At 41.1% G+C, this 19,059-nt stretch overlaps 1 protein-coding gene across 1 annotated transcript in view; it reads right to left on the bottom strand.

Annotated features, from left to right (window-relative positions):
• malrd1 (MAM and LDL receptor class A domain containing 1) overlaps positions 1-19,059 on the bottom strand; it is a 93,081-nt gene that overhangs the window by 26,096 nt on the left and 47,926 nt on the right. Inside the window, exons 19-20 of the mRNA XM_066680271.1 lie at positions 11,754-11,999; positions 9,905-10,062 (exon numbers count right to left, since the gene is read on the bottom strand). Coding sequence (XP_066536368.1) covers positions 9,905-10,062; positions 11,754-11,999 — 404 coding nt within the window. The remainder of the gene's footprint in view (positions 1-9,904; positions 10,063-11,753; positions 12,000-19,059) is intronic.

Genomic DNA, 19,059 nt, shown 5'->3' with positions numbered 1-19,059 from the left:
GGATTTGAGTGTGGCACGTCATTGATCAGCTGAACTCATCCTTGTATTTAAACCATTTATTTCCATATATATATATATAAAAACTGTAAAATAATTCCTTTTACCAAGGAAATGACGGAATGATACCCCCACATGCCTACTAACAAAACCTGGGGATATTTTTACAGCTCGTTTTACAGTAGGTAAAAAGCTAAAATGGTTGATTTGGACAGGATTAAATCTACTGAGATACTGAGGTATAACTAATCCTCTCAGAACAGGGCTTAAGGCTCCAGCCCCTTTACATTTGGCTTAAAATACAACAAACCAATAATCAACTATTTATTAACTAAAATTCACTGTAATGTTTCTAGAATATGTCTGAAATTACTGGAAAATTCTAACTGCCTAAAAAGGAGATTTGGGGTATTTCATGCTCTACAGCACATACTATCATCAAAAGATCCCAGAAATCTGGAGAAATCAAATGATGTAAATCAGGGTCATAGCCAAAGTGAACCTGAGGTGAGCTCTCACAAAAGTGGGTTGGGGTTTGGTTTCAAACGTTTCAATTGCACTCAAGCTCCAAATCCAACGTGTGGAAACGGGGGTGGAACAGCAAGGACGGAGGGTAGAGTGTGTCCATGCACATGAACTCGCACACAGGGAATTAGCTCCGGCTGAACAGGTGGGCGTTGGTCCCACTCAGGCCCAGCTATGACTACCCCCATGATGTAAATGTCTAAGAATGAAAGTATAACAACGAAGGCCTGGCCCTGTAGCACAGAAAACACATTACACTGTGTTTTTCACCTGCATTTCACACACTTGTGACTACTTAGTTAGGGTTTATATTATACAACATAAAGGGTAGTAAAGGCAAAAACATAAAAAACTACTAAAAAATAGATGTCAATGATGATAAATATTCTTTCAGCTCCAAAATATATTGACAGATGGTTATACACTTGGGTGTGTTTAGTGCTTAAACTGAATAAAATATGTGGATTAAGCTGGGACAAACAAAGACTACATTAGAAAAGCTCAAAGCCATTTTATTTAAAATCACAGTTAAATCCAGTTACAGTCAACTACATAATGTTTATAGCTACTCTGTATTATAATCAAAATACATCTGCATAATCATCTCATGAGGCATCCAGTGCTAATCGCTAACACCTTTATTAGCAGGACGGAACACAGAGGAACTACGCAGGCTAGCATAAATGCTAATTTTGTTGATTGTACAGGGATGAGACCACCTCCATATCACCTGCGTATTACTTTGCACACTCATTTATTTCATCTTTATATATGTAGCCTAAAAAGTATCAAGCTGTAGTTTCACTATTCCCCCAAAAGAAAAAGAAAAAAACAGCTAACATCACCACATTACACAGTGTGAGTGCTATTTCAGGACAGACATGTTACAATATTTGTGACATTGAGTTTGATTTATTTATTATTTTTATTATTCACTTAATTACTAGATCCTTTTTGTCCCCTTTCCTTTCAGGAACAAACAAAATGTCCAAAGTATATCACACATTTCCATGTGTCATAATGGGGACATTTTGTCCTTATAAGATTAGTAAAACAAACAGTACACCCATATGCACCCACACACACGTGCACTCAATGACAACTTTTTGCTCTTTGCTCACCACAGTTAACGTTCAAATATGAATCATCTGATTAGCATCCAGCTCCTCTCCACCCATCCATCTCTCTCTCTCTCTCTCTCTCTCTCTCTCTCTCTCTCTCTCTCTCTCTCTCTCACACACACACACACAGCTCTTGTCTCTGTCATATTCAATGTCCTGTAACAGGGGCTCATTTGAAGCGGATTACTGTTCCAACAAAATTGCATTACAGAGCTAATCTGTGTGTGTGTGTGTGTGTGAGAGAGAGAGAGAGAGAGGAGAGAGAGAGGGAGAGAGAGAGAGAGAGAGAGAGAGAGAGAGAGGTGGGGGATATTTTCTTATAATGTGTCTCACGTTGTCCCAAATATAGTGGCCCCAGTAAGTCTGTATGTCTTTTATAATTTTACATACATACGATCTGACCCAATCAGAACCAATTCAAGAACTAAAATAAAAAAACAAATAACCCTTAGTTTAAAGCCTCCAAGCAGTCAGATTGTCCATCCTGACCTGTGCCCACTGCCCTAATCAGACACACAGGACCTGAGAGCATAAGAACTAAACTCTGGACCTATGGAAAGTAGCCAGGTCTGGTGTTTTATCCGTCAAATAGATTGCAGGGGGTGTGTGCGGCATTAATCTAAGGAAGTGAGGGCACCTTAATGCACTGTGGGACGAAGACAAGCCATGCAAGGAACTGTGATGCTCTGGTAATGCTCTGCTGGGAAACACTAAATTAGTGTAGTACAAAACTGGGGCCTTCTACACAGAAGAGCAGTGTTGGATCACCTGCTTGTGTAGACACATCAGCGGGTAACAACACGATTCCTCAGGAAAGACTCCTAACACTACACAATTTTTTCTGATAATAGCCATAAAGGCAAATGTGGACCTCAGTTTGACACCTGTGTGCAAAAATCCCTACTCAAAATGGTTCTGAAAGCAGTGCTGCCTCTGAGGAAGTAGGAATGTATTTTGTTACTAGCCAACAGGCAGAGATGAATGTGATTGGTTAGCACACAGGCAGAGATTTTCAAATATCACGCCATAAACCAGAAAAGCTTCACCTAGATCTCACGCTTTGTCTGCTCTGATTGACAGAAATGTCTTTGAAAGAAATGTACAATAGAATGTTCCTTTTGTTACAGAGGACTATTTCTGTTTAATAATTTGTTAAAAGTGTTACAAAAGTCTCAGTATTTTGTTTTTGTCTGAATGGAGGATAAAGTACCTGCCACTGAGGAAGCTGCAGAATGTTATAATGCTCTGCTGCCTCTGAGGCAGATACAGAAGTAGTATTTTCCTGCACTATAATGCTATGCTTCTTCAGAGGCAGCAGTTATGTGCTACTCCACTTTGTCTTATGCTGCGTTTGTGTGCTCATCAGAAGGTTGTATATACCGGGTGGTTAAGTAGTAAATACGACTTCACTGCGTTCGGGAGCTTGGCTAAAGATCCACCAGCTGTGCACAACATGTCCCCAAAAAGTGATTCATCATTAAACAACAACTAAATGGTTTTTGAGTAATAACAATCATAATAATCATATCATAATATTTGGTTTTTATTTACAGAAAACATGCATAATGAAACTATTCAAATGCAAGAGTTTCTCCTGGGAAAGAGGTAAAAGGTCACGATATATACGTCACATCTCGTAAACTCATGTATCATCTAGAATCCCGAGTTTACCAGTGGTAAATATGATTTTTGTCCACTGTTCGGGTGCAATTTACAAGTTGGAAAAATGGTATTTACCAGTTTCCGACATCACTCAAAAGCAGCATTAGTACCTGCCTCAAAATATTTAAATTATTTAGCTCTAAATATTTTTTGTGCCTGAAATATTCTCAGTTTTCTGTAAAATTTGATTTAAAACCTGTCATTAAGCTGTTAATTATTGACAAATCTTTGAACAAATAGTCAGCTAGTAAAAATACTCATTGTAGCTCCAACTTTATCCATAGCAACAAGTGTAATATGATAGTGGCCTATTATTATAGCGAGAAAATCGCTATACACTATAAAAAGAGCGCTACTTAAAAAGGAACTTTTAACCGCATTTATGTACATTTACCCTTATCCGCATTCCTGTTTTTATATAATTAATATTGTCTGATATTAGTTTTTTCCCTTCACCATTTCCTGGGACTCTGTGCAGACAATTAGCCTAGCTAATTGGCTAAAGTTCTGTGCTAAAGCTAACAGCTAAGCTATGTTTATAAAATAAAACTAAAGACACACAATATAGGTGATGTCTTTGATCATTTCTGAAGTGTAGATATAACAATATTCTGATATTCTACGTCACGTTACACCAGATATAAGAGTTTAGTTCTTTTACGGTGGACTCTAGTTTGTGACTAGCCTAAAGAGCCTGGAGGTTTTGGTAACAGTTGTACTAGAAACTATTCAGAGGTGTATGCATGTGCTCATTTAGACCGACTGTTGTTCTTATGTTTTTTATTTTTGCTAACTGTGCTAAGTGTATTTCAGTAAAGACTTTAATAAAGGAAGTGTATACTCTAAAAAGGTGAGTAAAATCTAACTCATATTTAAACAAGGCACATACATTACCTGCCCTGCATAACATCTCTGATTGCAACCTATCACTACACTGGGAGGCTCAGTTCTGACCCTGAATTGCAAAGATATCCCCAAACTTTCTGAATTGGTGCTCAGCAATGCGTCATCCACTTCCCCTTCACGTTTCTGATGAGTTCCGTGTTTGTGCTGTGATGGAGGGCAGGAGATGTCCTCGTTCTTCCAGAGGTTTTGCCGCTTGTGAAAAATAATTGTGCTGTTGTGGCTGGGAGACAGTTAATCCATCAGGCTGCAGCTCACTCCACTGTAGTGTGGAAAGAGGCAATACTGCTGTAGGCAAACATAAGTGCAGATAAACGGCCAATCTCACTGCAGGGCTTATAGAGATTTGTGCGTGAGACACACCAAGTGTGGACTCAATCAAATATTAGACACGGGGAAGTAAATGGCATAAGGTGAACTAGTGTGTTTATCCAGCCCTTATGTACAGTGTAATACACTCTGTATATGTGTGTGTGTGTGTGTGTGTGTGTGTGTGTGTGTGTGTGTGTGTACGAGATTGTTTTAAAGTGACTGAAGCAAAACAGAAATGTACACAACTGCTATTTAAACTCTTTACACTGGAGCTATATATATATTAAAAAATGCACCAAAAAAGAGTCATTGGAATCAAATAAAACCTTAAATGTATGAGTGTAACGCTGATAAATATGTAAGTGATTGCAATATTAAAATGTATGTATTCATGTTTTAGGGGAAACTGTTGAAACAAGGCTCTGTTGGGACACCTCTAGCCTCGATATAAGAGAGAGATGGTTGGTCATGGATGTATGCAGTTGCAGACTGTAATTCACTTTTACCGCACTGTCCTGAAATCAAGGGGTGGGTGTGGTTTTACTACCCTCCTTCAAATGATACATAGTGTAGTCTCTGCAGTGCAGAGCCCAGGGTAACAATGGCAGAGGCTCTGTTCTCCCAATTACAGCTCAGTGGAGCATCACGTTAATTTTGAAGCTGTACCTTTAAGCTGAACATAATGCCTAGTGTTGCTTTAAGATGAAACATTTCCAGTCCGATTTCTCACCAAGAAGTACATTACCCCCAAGTAGCCTCTGAAAGCCTCTTTATAAGTCAGCGGGGAAAGCATTTTACATTCTCTTGTGGCAAGATCCAGTGTCTAAAGAGACCACACCTGTAATTATTTATATATCTGCCCGAGACAAGACGGCATACGCAATGACTTTTGCAGCAATTGGTTTTTTTTTGTGGGGTTTTATTGGTCGGTGTGTATCCTTTAAGTAGACCACAGTTTTTATATGTCATTTCCAGAATTTTCCAGAAAATGTCCAACCAAACTGCCATAATGTTCATTTTATTTCCATAATTATGGCTTATATCAGAAAGTGGAAACAAAGAGCCAATAGTAATCTAGGAAACATTTGGTGAGCCAAATAGTGCTTTTCCACAGCATGGTCCCTACTGAGTTGACTAATTTACTCGACACGACTCTTTTACTGGTCCCTGGAACCTGATACTCTTTCCTGGTATGTAAGCTGAGTAGGGACTAACCGTGAGGTTAAACCTTGCAGAGCTGATTGGCCAGAGAGACTTGTTCACATGGCAAAATGCAGACCTCCAGCACAAACTAGCCCCTTGTAAAATCTCCAAGGTTGAGCAGTGATCACATTTGTTGTGATTCCAACTCACAATGGCAGCTTGTAGCATTATGAATTTTGAAGAGGGTCAAATGCTCTTTGTATCATTAGAGACGGGGTTTTGCAAAGTCACCGGCTACATTTTGTGGGAGAGCTGTGCTAGAACAAAAGCGACCAGGTAAAAAAGGTGCAGAGAAGCACCTAAATATAGTTGAGGGGTGGCCCAGATATGCCCTGTGGACTGCAGGCTCCCCACCACTGTTTATTAATATTGTACGCATCCACTGGATTATCTTACCTCACTCAGTAAATGACCAATCAGTCATTTCCTTCAGTGACTCTTCTTCATGTTATGAAACATTCATCATACTGACACCTAGTGGCCTGGATGTGTCAGATTCTGTATTAAACTTTTTTAAACATGGCTGCCTTGTTATGAGGGACCCGCTCTCTGGAGCATAAACTGGTTCATTTTGGGACTATGAAGCAGTTTGATTTTTCATCTCCTGTGAGTTGAATTTAATAACAAAAATCACTAAGTGTTTCTAAGTAAAGCTGAAAGCAACTCTAAATATCTTTCTCTCACTGTCAGGTTTTCTCTCATACTTAATTTTTTTTAAAGCTCTACCTAAATAAACTGCTAAACTCAATCACCACTAACAGGGAGACCACCGACCTCTGATGAACACACACACACACACACTGCTGCCTCCCAGTCAGTGGAGGCTGAAATCTGATCAGAGTCAATATCAGATGCTGTAACATATTAGAATGTGAAACCTGCCATCCTCTATTCACAGAAACTGAGAAAAATGGAGGATGGAAATACGCTTCCGGCAAAACAACATCACACTGTCACCTGTGTGTCAGAAACTAAATAGTGTGAAATGGAAGGAGTATGGCAGAGAAAACAAAACCTCTGCCTCTTCTAATGTAGGAGATAAATTGCTGACAAAAAGAAGAGGAAGACACAAAGGACAGGTGAGGGGGAAAGAAGGGGGAACGAGAGAGAGGGAGGAGAGAGACGAGAAGAATGAGAAAACTAGTGTTGCATGGTACACCGATACTAGAAAAGTATCTCAATCTTCTCATTAAAAGCGGTACAATTCCCTAGAGGGCGCTAATTCATGTACAGCATAGGGGTCAGCATATTTGTGACCCCACTGAATATTAATTACATAAATGTACATAAACCTGAATGGTTATAAGGTTTATATGGAGATTCAGTGAGGGTCACATCTGGCGGCAGCTGTCAGAAATTGTGAACCTCTTGCAAAAGCTATGAAGTAGCGCCCTCTACGGGCACAGAATTCGGTGTAACACCGGTACTTTAAAAAGTGTTTTAAAATACAAGCGGTATTTCAAACAAGTGCCACAGGGGGGCAGTGTGCACCTGCAGCATTAAGCCTCCTCTCCCTCCCTTAATGATTTTGTGCTAGTTTTAGCGACTTTTCAGATCTTGTAACAAGTTATTTAAAAACCATAAAATCCGACTAGCACCAGCGACTTTCTGTACAAACGTTAGCTACGATTTATATAAGAGAATCGCCGGTAGCACGACTCGTTAGAACACCAGGACTGACCGTGAGTGAGAGAGACAGCTCTCTCTCTGCGGCTTCTCTGCTCCTGGAGACAGAGCTCCGGGAGACACAACTTCCTCGATGCAGCTCACCTGCTGCAGAGACGGAGCAGCACAGTCAGCACGGCAGCTCACACAGAGGAACTCAGCTTTATCCAAACAGTAAACACGTCTTATGAATGAATGACATGGGGCTGAAGACGCGGTTGAACCCAGAAATGGCAAAACGTCACGTGGCGTCACATTTAAACAGATGCCAGAGATTTTGCCGACCGCCCTCAGCTTGTAGAGGAAGTACATTACCTTTCCTGATGTTTTAAGTTTTTGCGATGGTATCGTTTCAATATCGGTATCAGGAAATTCAGGCAGGTATCTTATCCAAAGTCATAATTACATCACTAAAGAGAACGATAGAATCTAGAACCTCATAACAGAGAGAACAGAGAACCTGAGCAAAAACCCCGGGATATACACATACAAGTGAAAGAGTGAGAGAAAATTAGTGACTGAGAATGTTTACACACTTACTTGTATTTGTGAATAGTGGAGACATTACATAGACTCATTCATTTTATGAACTTATAATAATTAAGATAATTAAGTTAATTAAATCATATCATTATCCTAACCCTAAACCTTAACTCATCTTAAAAATATTTCCTTAAAATGATAAAAAAAAAAAAAAAGATTTACATGGCGGGGACAAGCTGGTGGTCCCCACAAGGGAGACAAGTCCCCACAATGTGAGTGTGTAAATAGTTTTTATCCCCACAATGTGAAATACTCCTGATATACACACACCTTTCACGAGATTGTGATTAATTAGCACATGAAGGTGTAGCTGTTGGTGTCATGTCTAGTGTTTTCCTGCTGTCTGTGTATCATTGTTTCCTTTGTTTGTCATGTATTTATAAGCACATCACCTGTCTTCCTTGTCTCTTCCTTGGCTCCTCCCTCTTGTGCCTCCTTTGTGTTCCTGCCCCCTCGTTATCTGTCCCAGGTCTTTCTTGTTTGGATTGTCTTTTTAAAGTCCACATCAGTGTTTCCTGTTTGTGGGTCATTGTGGTTGTATGTATGTTTGTAGTTCATGTCCTTGCTTAAGATTCTTGCTATGTTTAGCTTCTCTGTGTTCTTCTCTGTTCAGCCATCTTGTTTAGCCCCAGTGTTTGGTGTTTAGCTCTTGTGTGTAGCCCTTGTGTTTAGCCCCTTTTCTAGTTCCCTAGCCTCTATGTCTAGTTTCCTTTTGGTTAATATTAAAGTCTCCTGCGATTACCTCCTTCCTGTTCCTCGCTCCTTGACCTCCCCTACACCCATGTGACAGTTGGAGGAGGAGACATCTCTCTGCTTCACTGACTTACATTTAAACTGTCAGACTGAATTACATTCAAAACCCCTGTCTCCCCTCAGACACACACAAGCAGTACACAAACACACAAATACTCTATATCCAATGCAGTTAGGATTCTGCCTTTCTTTCTGTCCACCGCTCTCTCTCTCTCTCTGCTGCAGATGGACAGTGTCTGGGTGAGTCTGCCTCCTAACTGTGGTCCAGATGGCAGTGAATGAGGCCTCTCTGGTCTATGAATGACTAGATAAACCACACCGACAAATCTGGAATCCTTCTGCTGTCTGTGCAAATGGCAGAAAACTGAACGGCCATGCCTCGGGACTGACCACAACACCATCAAACCACCGCCAAGAGGGTCAGGAGAGAACGAGACAGAGTAAATAGTACTGTAGTACTGTATAGAGTGAATAATGTAGAAATAATCATCTAAGAAAATGGAGTCACTGTAAAACTCCACCACAAAAAGATTTAAGCTATATGTACATCTCCAGCTTTCTGTAGTTTGGTGTTTGTCTGTTTCAAACTTGGGCCTCGTTTTACAACATGTGTCCCCTCAAAGACACTTTACAGAGCTCTGGGTCCCAGCCCCAAGTGAGTGTCACTGAGGTGACCGTGGCAGGATATTTTCCCTCAGAGAATGAGGAAGAAACACTAACAGGAAGTGGGACTCAATAGGGGTCAACACTGGAGCAAAACAATAAACAATGAACAATAAGAAGTGCATAAACAATGAGCAGTAGATAATCAGAGTAATCCTAATGAAGTATTTCAGGGACACAGTAAGGTTACAGTGGTCTAAGACCATGTAAGACCAGGTGACTGTACGCCACCTCTAGTCAGAATGCAGAATGCTAAGGGGAAATAGCACCAAGTATTAGCACCAAGCTCACCTCACGCCCTTTGGCACTTGGGCCACAGACAAGCAGCTCTAACCCCATCTTTCAGCATTTCCAATTTAGGTAGCAGAGCTTTTATGAATCTGACCCTTCAGACTGGATTTGATTGGATGTAGTGGCAGGTTTTAATGGCAATGTGGACAAGCTCTACAAACCAGATTTAGGAAACAGGTTCAGTTTGCTCTGCAGTGTGAACACAGTGTGACTTTCCAGGGCTGAGGTTTACTTAAGCACTGTGTCCCAGCCCTCGATCCTTTTACCTTTAAGAAGAGCCGGATGACTCCTGTTGCCTTGTGGGAAATAAAGTACCAGAAGGTCAGTTTACAGGTGGCACTGGACTCTTTCCACACAGAACTCTTCATATGGACCTTATCCCCCTTTAAACCCACTGGAGTAGCCGCCATGTACACAAAGTGTCCTGAAAAGAGAGAGAGAGAGAGAGACTCCTGTCATTATTCAGGATACATTTTTAAGCTTCTTTAAATAACAAATATGTCCCATCAAAACCTCACACTTTAATATTTCACTAGGAGTAAACCAACAGAATTCTTCAAAATTATTTAGAAAATCTGCTCCATTCTACTCTTTTCTACAAAAGAACACAGTTATGAGGTCTTAATTAACGCATTTACGTACGTGACCTGCACTGGTCAAAATACCACAAGGATCAAACACCACAATAACACTCTTCCCCTGTCTAAATAGCCCTGTTCGGGTTTATGTTCTTTTACATTAGAAGGAGCCACAGCTAGGTTCAATGTGAGAGCCCAGGAGTGAGGCGCAAGGAGCGGAAGCTCTGGATTTTAACCTTTTTTGCTCAGTTCTCTTTCTTCTCCATGCTTATTTTCTTCAGATTTAATCAGTACACTTATTTCTCTCTGCACTCTTTGTGTTTGATTTGCTCAGAGGCAGTGAAGTCCCAACTCAAAAACGTTGCTAGGGTGCACTATCCACCCTTGACAGAGGGGGCAGAGTGATGCACCAGAGACGATAGCTCTAAGACTGCAAGGGAAACTCAGCTTCCCCTAAAATATAAAAAGATAAGTGATCAAATATATACTGTTGTGTGTACATGTCATTGAATAAATATGCACTACAACGCACTCAACTTTTGTTCAGAATCAGCTTCTTATCACTGGTAAAGACACGGCTTTCCTCTCAATCATTCCCGCAGCTTCACAGTGCTTTAAACAGTGAGGACGCTGAGTTCAATAGCGAAGCAGCGAAGTGCAGCGAAACGAGACGAGTCATTGGATAAATGCTGGGCTTTGTCCCGCCCATCGGACACTCAGCGTCTCTGGGGGTCTATGGGGCAGTGGGATGGCCTCGGCTGGCTTCTGCATGATGATTGGATGATCTGTCTGAGGCTGAATCCCTTTTTGATTGACAGTGAAATGAGCAAATCAGCGATCCTTTGGTGTAAAGATCCGTGGGAGCATTACATTTTCATACTGTTCTGAGTTGAACCAGAGATTTTCTGAATCCTCTTAGCGGCATTTTCTTTGTTAAAAACGACTAGTGACAAATCGAACTTCTATTTCTGGTGGTGTTTTTTTGTAGCTGCTTGTGTTTGGAGACTGACTTCTATTGCAGTTTCTGATTTCTATCGCAGTTTCTGACCAGGGGGTGCTGCTGAGCCCCTCCACCGTCACAAAGCACTCACAGGAGGACACACTTCACATGGGCCAAGGCTGTTTAAGCAGCCTAGCTCTGCTGGCCATTGAGAGGACACTAATCAAGTCCCTGGAAAAGACGCCTTGTTGGTACGACAGGGTCACAGATCATTTTCTTAAAAAGGAACGGAGGGTAGAATTTACGTATAAATAAACCGACACATTTTATGATGTAGGCCGAAATTGAGCTTCTCCTCCTTAAAAGACCAGCATCCGCCACTGTGATGCACATATCTCAGATGGACATAAACCACAATTTGTGCTTGAAGTACAGGTGCCTTACTCACACCTGAAGCCAGCGCCAGACCTTCATTGCCTCTTTTCCTTCGGTCAGTGGTTTCAGCTTGAAGTCAATTGGGGGAACACCACAATTCTCCATTAATGAATATTATATAAGGGAGTATGTAAACACAGTGCATAAATGTAAGCTTCTTACCATTCTCATTCATCAGAGTGTGATCATGTGGTGGTCTGATGCTCTGGGCCGACCCTGTGCCCAGTATCCAGTTGAATTTGTCGGCCGGAGAACTCTTCCAGCCACAGCTTCCATTCTCAAAAGAGCAGGACGTCCCACAGTTCTTCTCATCAGAGTTATCCCCGCAGTTATTAATAAAATCACAAGACTGCTCCGGTTCATAACAGCCACCGTTCTCACAGCGGAGCAAGCCGAGAGGACAAGAGCCTGTGGACACACACACACTCACTTGGGTTAGTCATCCTTCTGTCCCTCAGTAAAGGTTGGTGTAGCGTAGTGGCTAACACTTCTGCCTTCCTTATGGTGTGCTTGGATATTGTTCCCAGCCTCAGTAGGAATATTATACTACACCTGTACTGCCACATCACTCACATTTTGTCAGAGACTATGTAGGTGCATGTAAAGGGTCAGTTTCTGGGCAAAGGTTGGACAAAAAGCTGGTTAGTTCACTATTTTATTTCCATGGTGAGGAACATAAACAATCGTTTATCTGCTCCCTGGTGGTCCTGATCATTAGTGAATGGGATAAATGGAGTAAACCAATTATTAAAGAAGAAGGTGGCCTCAGTCTGTATTTGTGTTAAAAAGTGGACAGATCTGGTCAATGAAGCTAATAAAATGAGCAGTCTGTGTACATGCAGTCTCTTATTGTGAGGTTTGTGTGTGTGTGTGTGTGTGTGTGAGAGAGAGAGAGAAAGAGGACGGGGGTGGGGGGGGTTCTGCCTGCAGAACTGTTAGACATTAAAGCGGTGATGAGGCGTGAGGAAGAGAGAGGAGGTCTCTGTAATCACAGAAGAAAGGAATGAATAAATCCTCTAATCCTTCCTTCCTGTGGAGAGATAGAAGCCAGAAAGAATCGTTTTCAAAACACACTCCTAATCTTTTCTTTTTTTTCACTCTAATATAGAGGCCATTATTCCTGAGATTATTACTGATGTAGAGTAGAGGTAATTACTGTAAAACTACAGGAAAGTACGGCACATTATACAACAATTAGGCACAGTCTAATTTTCACAATAGCAGCAAACTCAATCTTGCCCAGAGCAGGTGGCTTGTTGCACTGGGAAAAAAAAGCAAAAAACAAACAAACAAACAAACAAACAAAAACTTTGTAAAATCCTCCACTAACTTTTGTAATTAACTTTTGCAAATCATTATTTATACTCACTAATTGTTTTGTTATCAATGAAAGAATATTAATTTTGCTAATATAAGTATATTTGTTGTACAGCGTGGGCATTTTATATGGATACACCTTAATAAAACTACGGATACTGGAAGCCTGTGCTAGCATTTCTCCTGCGATGTTGCTATCAGTGTGTGAAGAGTGGGAGAAGAGGGTTGCGTTGACAATCCAACACAATGGGCAGCACTTTGAACACATTTTATAAGTGGTCAGAAACTTGTAAATAACTCATGAAAGAATAAAGTTACGTTAAAACCAAGCACACCAGTGTTTTTCTTGTGAAATTCCCAATAAGTTTGATGTGTCACATGACCCTTTGAAAAACAAAAGTCGGATTCAAAAATTGCAGACTTCTAAATGGCCGCCATGGTCACCACCATCTTGAAAAGTTTCCCCCCTCCCATATACTAATGTGCCACAAACAGGAAGTTAATATCACCAACCATTCCCATTTTATTAAGGTGTATCCATATAAATGGCCCACCCTGTATATTACATTGTAGAGATTTGGTGGATAGATGGAAGGTACTGGGTTCAACCACTGCCTCAGGTCACTGTCTGTGTCCACACTGGTTGCCTCTGTTTCCTCTCACTATTCATGGCAATGTTAAAGTGTGAGGGTGAGTATGTGATGCCCTGCAGTGGACTGGACCTTGCCGAGTGTGAGTATTTTTTTCCTCTCTAAACAACACATGAAACATTGGTGCAACAAGTTTTGTTCTTGAGGAGTGTATTATGAACCTATAAACACTAAATGATACAGGACTAAAATGTGCCTACAGTGCTAATGCTAGCATTTAGTTCTATACACTATGGAATAAGGCTAATAGTTAGCTAGTTAAGCTAACTTAGGAAACATTCAGGCTTGAGGCTTTTGAGGAAGTTCATACATAAGAGTGTGTTACATTGTCATTGCAAATCCAGTGTATGTTTAGGTTACAACTAACAAAAACACTAATATATAATATTTATATTTTACATTATATAAATACAATACACATCAAAAGTTAATGAGTCATTGGTGGAATAGGGCTGTTCACTTTATAGAACTGTGTGCCAGCCCCTACCTCTGCACAACACAAGCTATGGTCTCAGACACATTAAGAAGGCGAGCAGTTCTACAAATTAACTCTTGATGAGGCCACAGCTGTTCACTGAAAACCATTCCAGGAGATGACCTCATGAAGCTGACTGAGAGAAAGCAGAGTGTGCAAAACTGTCATCAAAGCAAACGGTTTAGAATCTAAAGTATTAAACATATTCTGGCTTGTTTAACACTTTTTTGTTTACTAAATATTTCCATATGTTCCTTCGTAGTTTTATGGTCTTACATATTCATATACAATGTAGAAAATTCATTCATTCGTTATCTGTCAGCGCTTATCCAGTTCAGGGTCGCGGTGGGTCCAGAGCCTACTTGGAATCATTGGGTGCAAGGCGGGAATACACCCTGGAGAGGGCGCCAGTCTTTCACAGGGCAACTAACTGACTGACTAACTGACTAACTGACTCCCTCCCTCCCTCCCTCTGACACTTTTGAGTCGCCAATCCACCTACCAACGTGTGTTTCTGGACTGTGGGAGGAAACTGGAGCATCCGGAGGAAACCCACGCAGACACAGGGAGAACACACCACATTCCTCACAGACAGTCACCCGGAGGAAACCCATGCAGACACAGGGAGAACACACCACATTCCTCACAGACAGTCACCCGGAGGAAACCAACACAGACACAGGGAGAACACACCACACTCCTCACAGACAGTCACCCGGAGGAAATGCACGCAGACACAGGGAGAACACACCACACTCCTCAGAGACAGTCAGTTGGAGGAAACCCACGTAGACACAGGGAGAACACACCACACTCCTCACAGACAGTCACCCGGAGGAAACCCATGCAGACACAGGCAGAACACACCACACTCCTCACAGACAGTCACCCGGAGGAAACCCACACAGACACAGGCAGAACACACCACACTCCTCACAGACAGTCACCCGGAGGAAACCCACACAGACACAGGGAGAACACACCACACTCCTCACAGACAGTCACCCGGAGGAAACCCACACAGACACAGGGAGAACACACCACACTCCTCACAGACAGTCACCCGGAGCAGCAATCGAACCCACAGCCTCCAGGTCCCTGGAGCTGTGTGACTGTGACACTACCTGCTGCACCACCCCCATTGCCCCCCAATGTAGAAAATAATAATTAAAAAAAAGAAAAATTACTGAATGAGAATGTGTCCAAACTTTTGACTGGTTATGTACAAACATTTGGTGGGTACTATGTATATATATAGATTCAGGAGCATGCTCCAGACCCCCTACACAATAAAACCCTCTGCTTTAGGTAAGTGACTGGAGGATAAGGATGGGGAGAACAGCAGTTTCTTGTGTGAAACATATCTTTCATCAGTGAGTCTCTGGAGAGCAACACAGCAGCTTGGCTCTAATGGCTTCACCACAAAGTGAGAGTAATTAAAACTCAGAGCCTATCTGCTGCGAATACGAGATATGATGCTGATCAAACCCCAGGGCCCTGGAACACCCTGAGAGGGCAGGTGTGTGGCTTATATCAGGAATATGCCTATGCATTTTAATAACATAAAATGCAGTCTTATTGTTTAGTCGTTTATCTTAAGATTCATTATTCTGTACATTTTACATTTGCAGAATACACTCTTTTCCAGAGCGGCTTACAGTTTAATCATGGAACAGATGTAGTTTTCTGGTACAGCGTGGTGTTCCTGCCCAAGTAGAAAATCAATCCCTACACACACCCCTGGTTTGCTTCAACTTAGACTTCAGCTGAATGTGGCAGAGCAGCGGTTGGTTCCAGAACGTAAATAAATGTTTCCCTCACTGGGAAATCTGTGATGACCAAATGATGGTATTCACTTGTATTACCTTCAGTCTTACTCCTGTAATTACACGTGTTATAGCCTTAATATATATGACGTTAATGTGTAAGTTTTGTAGCTATGAGAGTGAAGACTGAAAAACTGGCCACCGTACAAGCCCCAAGTGTAAGAGTTATTTATTAATAATGAATATGTATGTTTTGGAAGCAATTATAACTCATATCTCTAGCAAATCCATGCATAGCCATTGACAGTTCATTCTTCAGTGAATCACACATCTCCAGTCGGGCTTAATCTGCACCCTGAAGGTTGGTTCCAATTAGCCAAGCTTGTTTCATGCTCTCTCTGAAGGCAGAACCAATTTGTATGCAGCAAATTCAGGAAGCCTGACATGAATTTGGAGATATCTCCGGCAGTATTAATTTGGAAATGTTTCAGACATTCTATTGGGAAGAAACGAACAATGCCCGGTTTTGCAGAGCCTTCTGCTGACAAGAAAGACCATCAAGGGCTGTGCTGGCACAGTTTAAATTCATGATTAAAGGTAACTTTGAATAATCCTGTGTGCTGTACTTTTGTACTGAGACACTGAATGTCAGCTAGACTTTATAAACACTGCGTATTCAGAGTAACTCACAACTTAAATCATGTTACAGAAGTGCAATTACACACCATAGGAGACTTACCCAAGGACTCGTATTAGTGTAACAACGTCCCTGTTGGAACTGTACTTTGAACTCTCATCTGCCATGTACAAGGTAACAAGGGGTTAACAACTACACTCTAGATGTAGACAACACAAACCCAGGTACAGACTACCGACACTCCAGATCACAAATACATAACACTGCTTAAGTTATATTGATATATACACGTTATGTATTGCTGCATTAGGCTAGACACAGTGCAATCTGTAAAGGTTAGATTTAGAGGAATCTGGTTTGAGGTTATAAGTAATAATTGCTGTAAATGATTGACCTGAGCTTGAATATTATGTTTGTGTGTGTAGCATGACGTCTGAACAGTGCTTGGCCACTTTTTCAGGCAAGGTGGTGGATGGTCTGGTGTTCAGTGCTTTTAGTAAATTTCATATGGTCACATTCACATGCTCATTTCAGTAGTCATCAACAGTCATTGCCAAAGTGTATGAGTAAATGTCCATGGTGTGTCCCTGCATTGAGCTCAGTCATTCTGGGTAGGTTCTGAACCCACTGCGACCCAAGGTTGGATGAGCAGTTACAGACAATGAATATATTTATGGGTAAGTTAGAAGAATTTTCACACAATTAGTTCAGATTAAATATTTTAATATTTAGTTAAAATACTGATCACTTATTAATAGTTATTTTGTACTGAGTAACAGAAGGGTGTATTTTTGAGTTGTATCAATCATTAATATAAGTAGTAGACAATTATAATAAATGAGTATGAATACTACTGATATTTGATTTTAACTTATGAAGGTAAATGATTGGCTTAATGATTTTGAGTTGTAAAGTTATTTGTGTTTACAACACACAGCAGTATGAGCATAAGGAGGTTATAACACAACAAGATCTCCTAAAATGGAAAGTGCCTGGTACCACTTTAAAATAAAGACTACACTTAGAAAGGTTTATAAATGTTTCAAAAGTCTGTTTATTACATTGTTATTAATTAAGTTGTAAACACCTTAAGTATCATTAAGAATCATTTGTAAAAGAAAAAGGAAAACTGTGACCTCTTTATACATCTACTACTGAAAGTGTCAGAGAACGTACTGAAAACGTTGAGGCGAAGAATGTGCTGAAACTTTAGAAAGTAAAATTAGTCATTTCACATGTTAAGGTACACACCACATTATCATCAGTGTCTAAAAATACTACTAAAAATCCTATCAGTGGTGAATTGATTAAACTTGGAGAGTAAGTGGTATTCTAAAATCTCATATCATAAGTAGTGGCACTGTTTCACTAAATCCATGGAAACCGCAGAGACAGTGCTGTAACCCGTTGCAGGTAAATCTTAAAGAGATAATCCTGCCACTTCTAGATGTCTGGGTCTGAAGGGATAAGATTTGGATTATTCTTTGTTAGGGTTAGGGTTATGGTTATAACTAAGATACTAGGCTATGGTTAGCATTAGGGTTATTCAGGATTAGGGTTAAGTTTGGGGTTATGGATAGGGATAGAGGTAGAGTTATTGTATGCTTTACGCTTATGGCTAGAATTATGAGGCAGGTTTAAAGCAAATTTGTCAAACTAGGTAGGCGTAAGAAATTCAAATGTACATCACCTGAGGGGAGCTATACTTCATAAACACTGTATGAGTCCTGAGAATGCTTCTTCATCTTCATTTTCAGTTTATGCAAACCTTGTGATGACACGATGGGCATACAATTCAGGCGATACACACCAGCTCAACTGCCTGCCTCAAGACGGCTAATCAAAAATATTGAATATCTCCACAGTTTAGAAAACGGATCAACACTTTACACTACAAATGTACTGACACTAACACACATTAGTTGCATTTTTTTTAATAGAACTGAAGATTTTCAGTTCTATTCTCTGTTTTCATAGCGCCAGCTCTGATCTCACTGGGCACATTCAGTGCTGCTGCTAATGGCTCTTTTGGCAAACCGTCCTGAAGACAGCAACTAGGATTGGACAAACCTCATCCAGCCAATGGGAAGAGATTATTGGGCTTGTTTGTGAGATTCACTTATATGCATTAGGGCGGCACGGTGGCGCAGCAGGTAGTGTCGCAGTCACACAGCTCCAGGGGCCTGGAGGCTGGAGGTTGTGGGTTGTGGGTGACTGTCTGTGAGGAGTGTGGTGTGTTCTCCCCGTGTCCGAGTGGATTTCCTCCGGGTGCTCCGGTTTCCTCCCACAGTCCAAAAACACACGTTGGTAGGTTGATTGGCGACTCAAAATTGTCCGTAGGTGTGAGTGAATGTGTGTGTGTCTGTGTTGCCCTGTGAAGGACTGGCGCCCCCTCCAGGGTGTATTCCAGGTAGGCTCTGGACCCACCGTGACCCTGAACTGGATTAGCGCTTACAGATAATGAATGAATGAATTAACTTATATGCATTAAAGAAACACTAGGTAAGATTTGGAATTCTTGCTCTTGGCCTCCCCCTACAGTTGGAGAGTGTGATTCACTTTTACAGCACTGTCCTGAAATCATGAGGAAGGGGGTGAGATGAGGGTGATTTTACTACCCTAT

Source organism: Hoplias malabaricus, chromosome 9 (genome assembly GCF_029633855.1).
Source record: "Hoplias malabaricus isolate fHopMal1 chromosome 9, fHopMal1.hap1, whole genome shotgun sequence".
NCBI classification, from domain to species: domain Eukaryota; kingdom Metazoa; phylum Chordata; class Actinopteri; order Characiformes; family Erythrinidae; genus Hoplias; species Hoplias malabaricus.
This window is presented reverse-complemented; position numbering and strand designations above follow the sequence as displayed.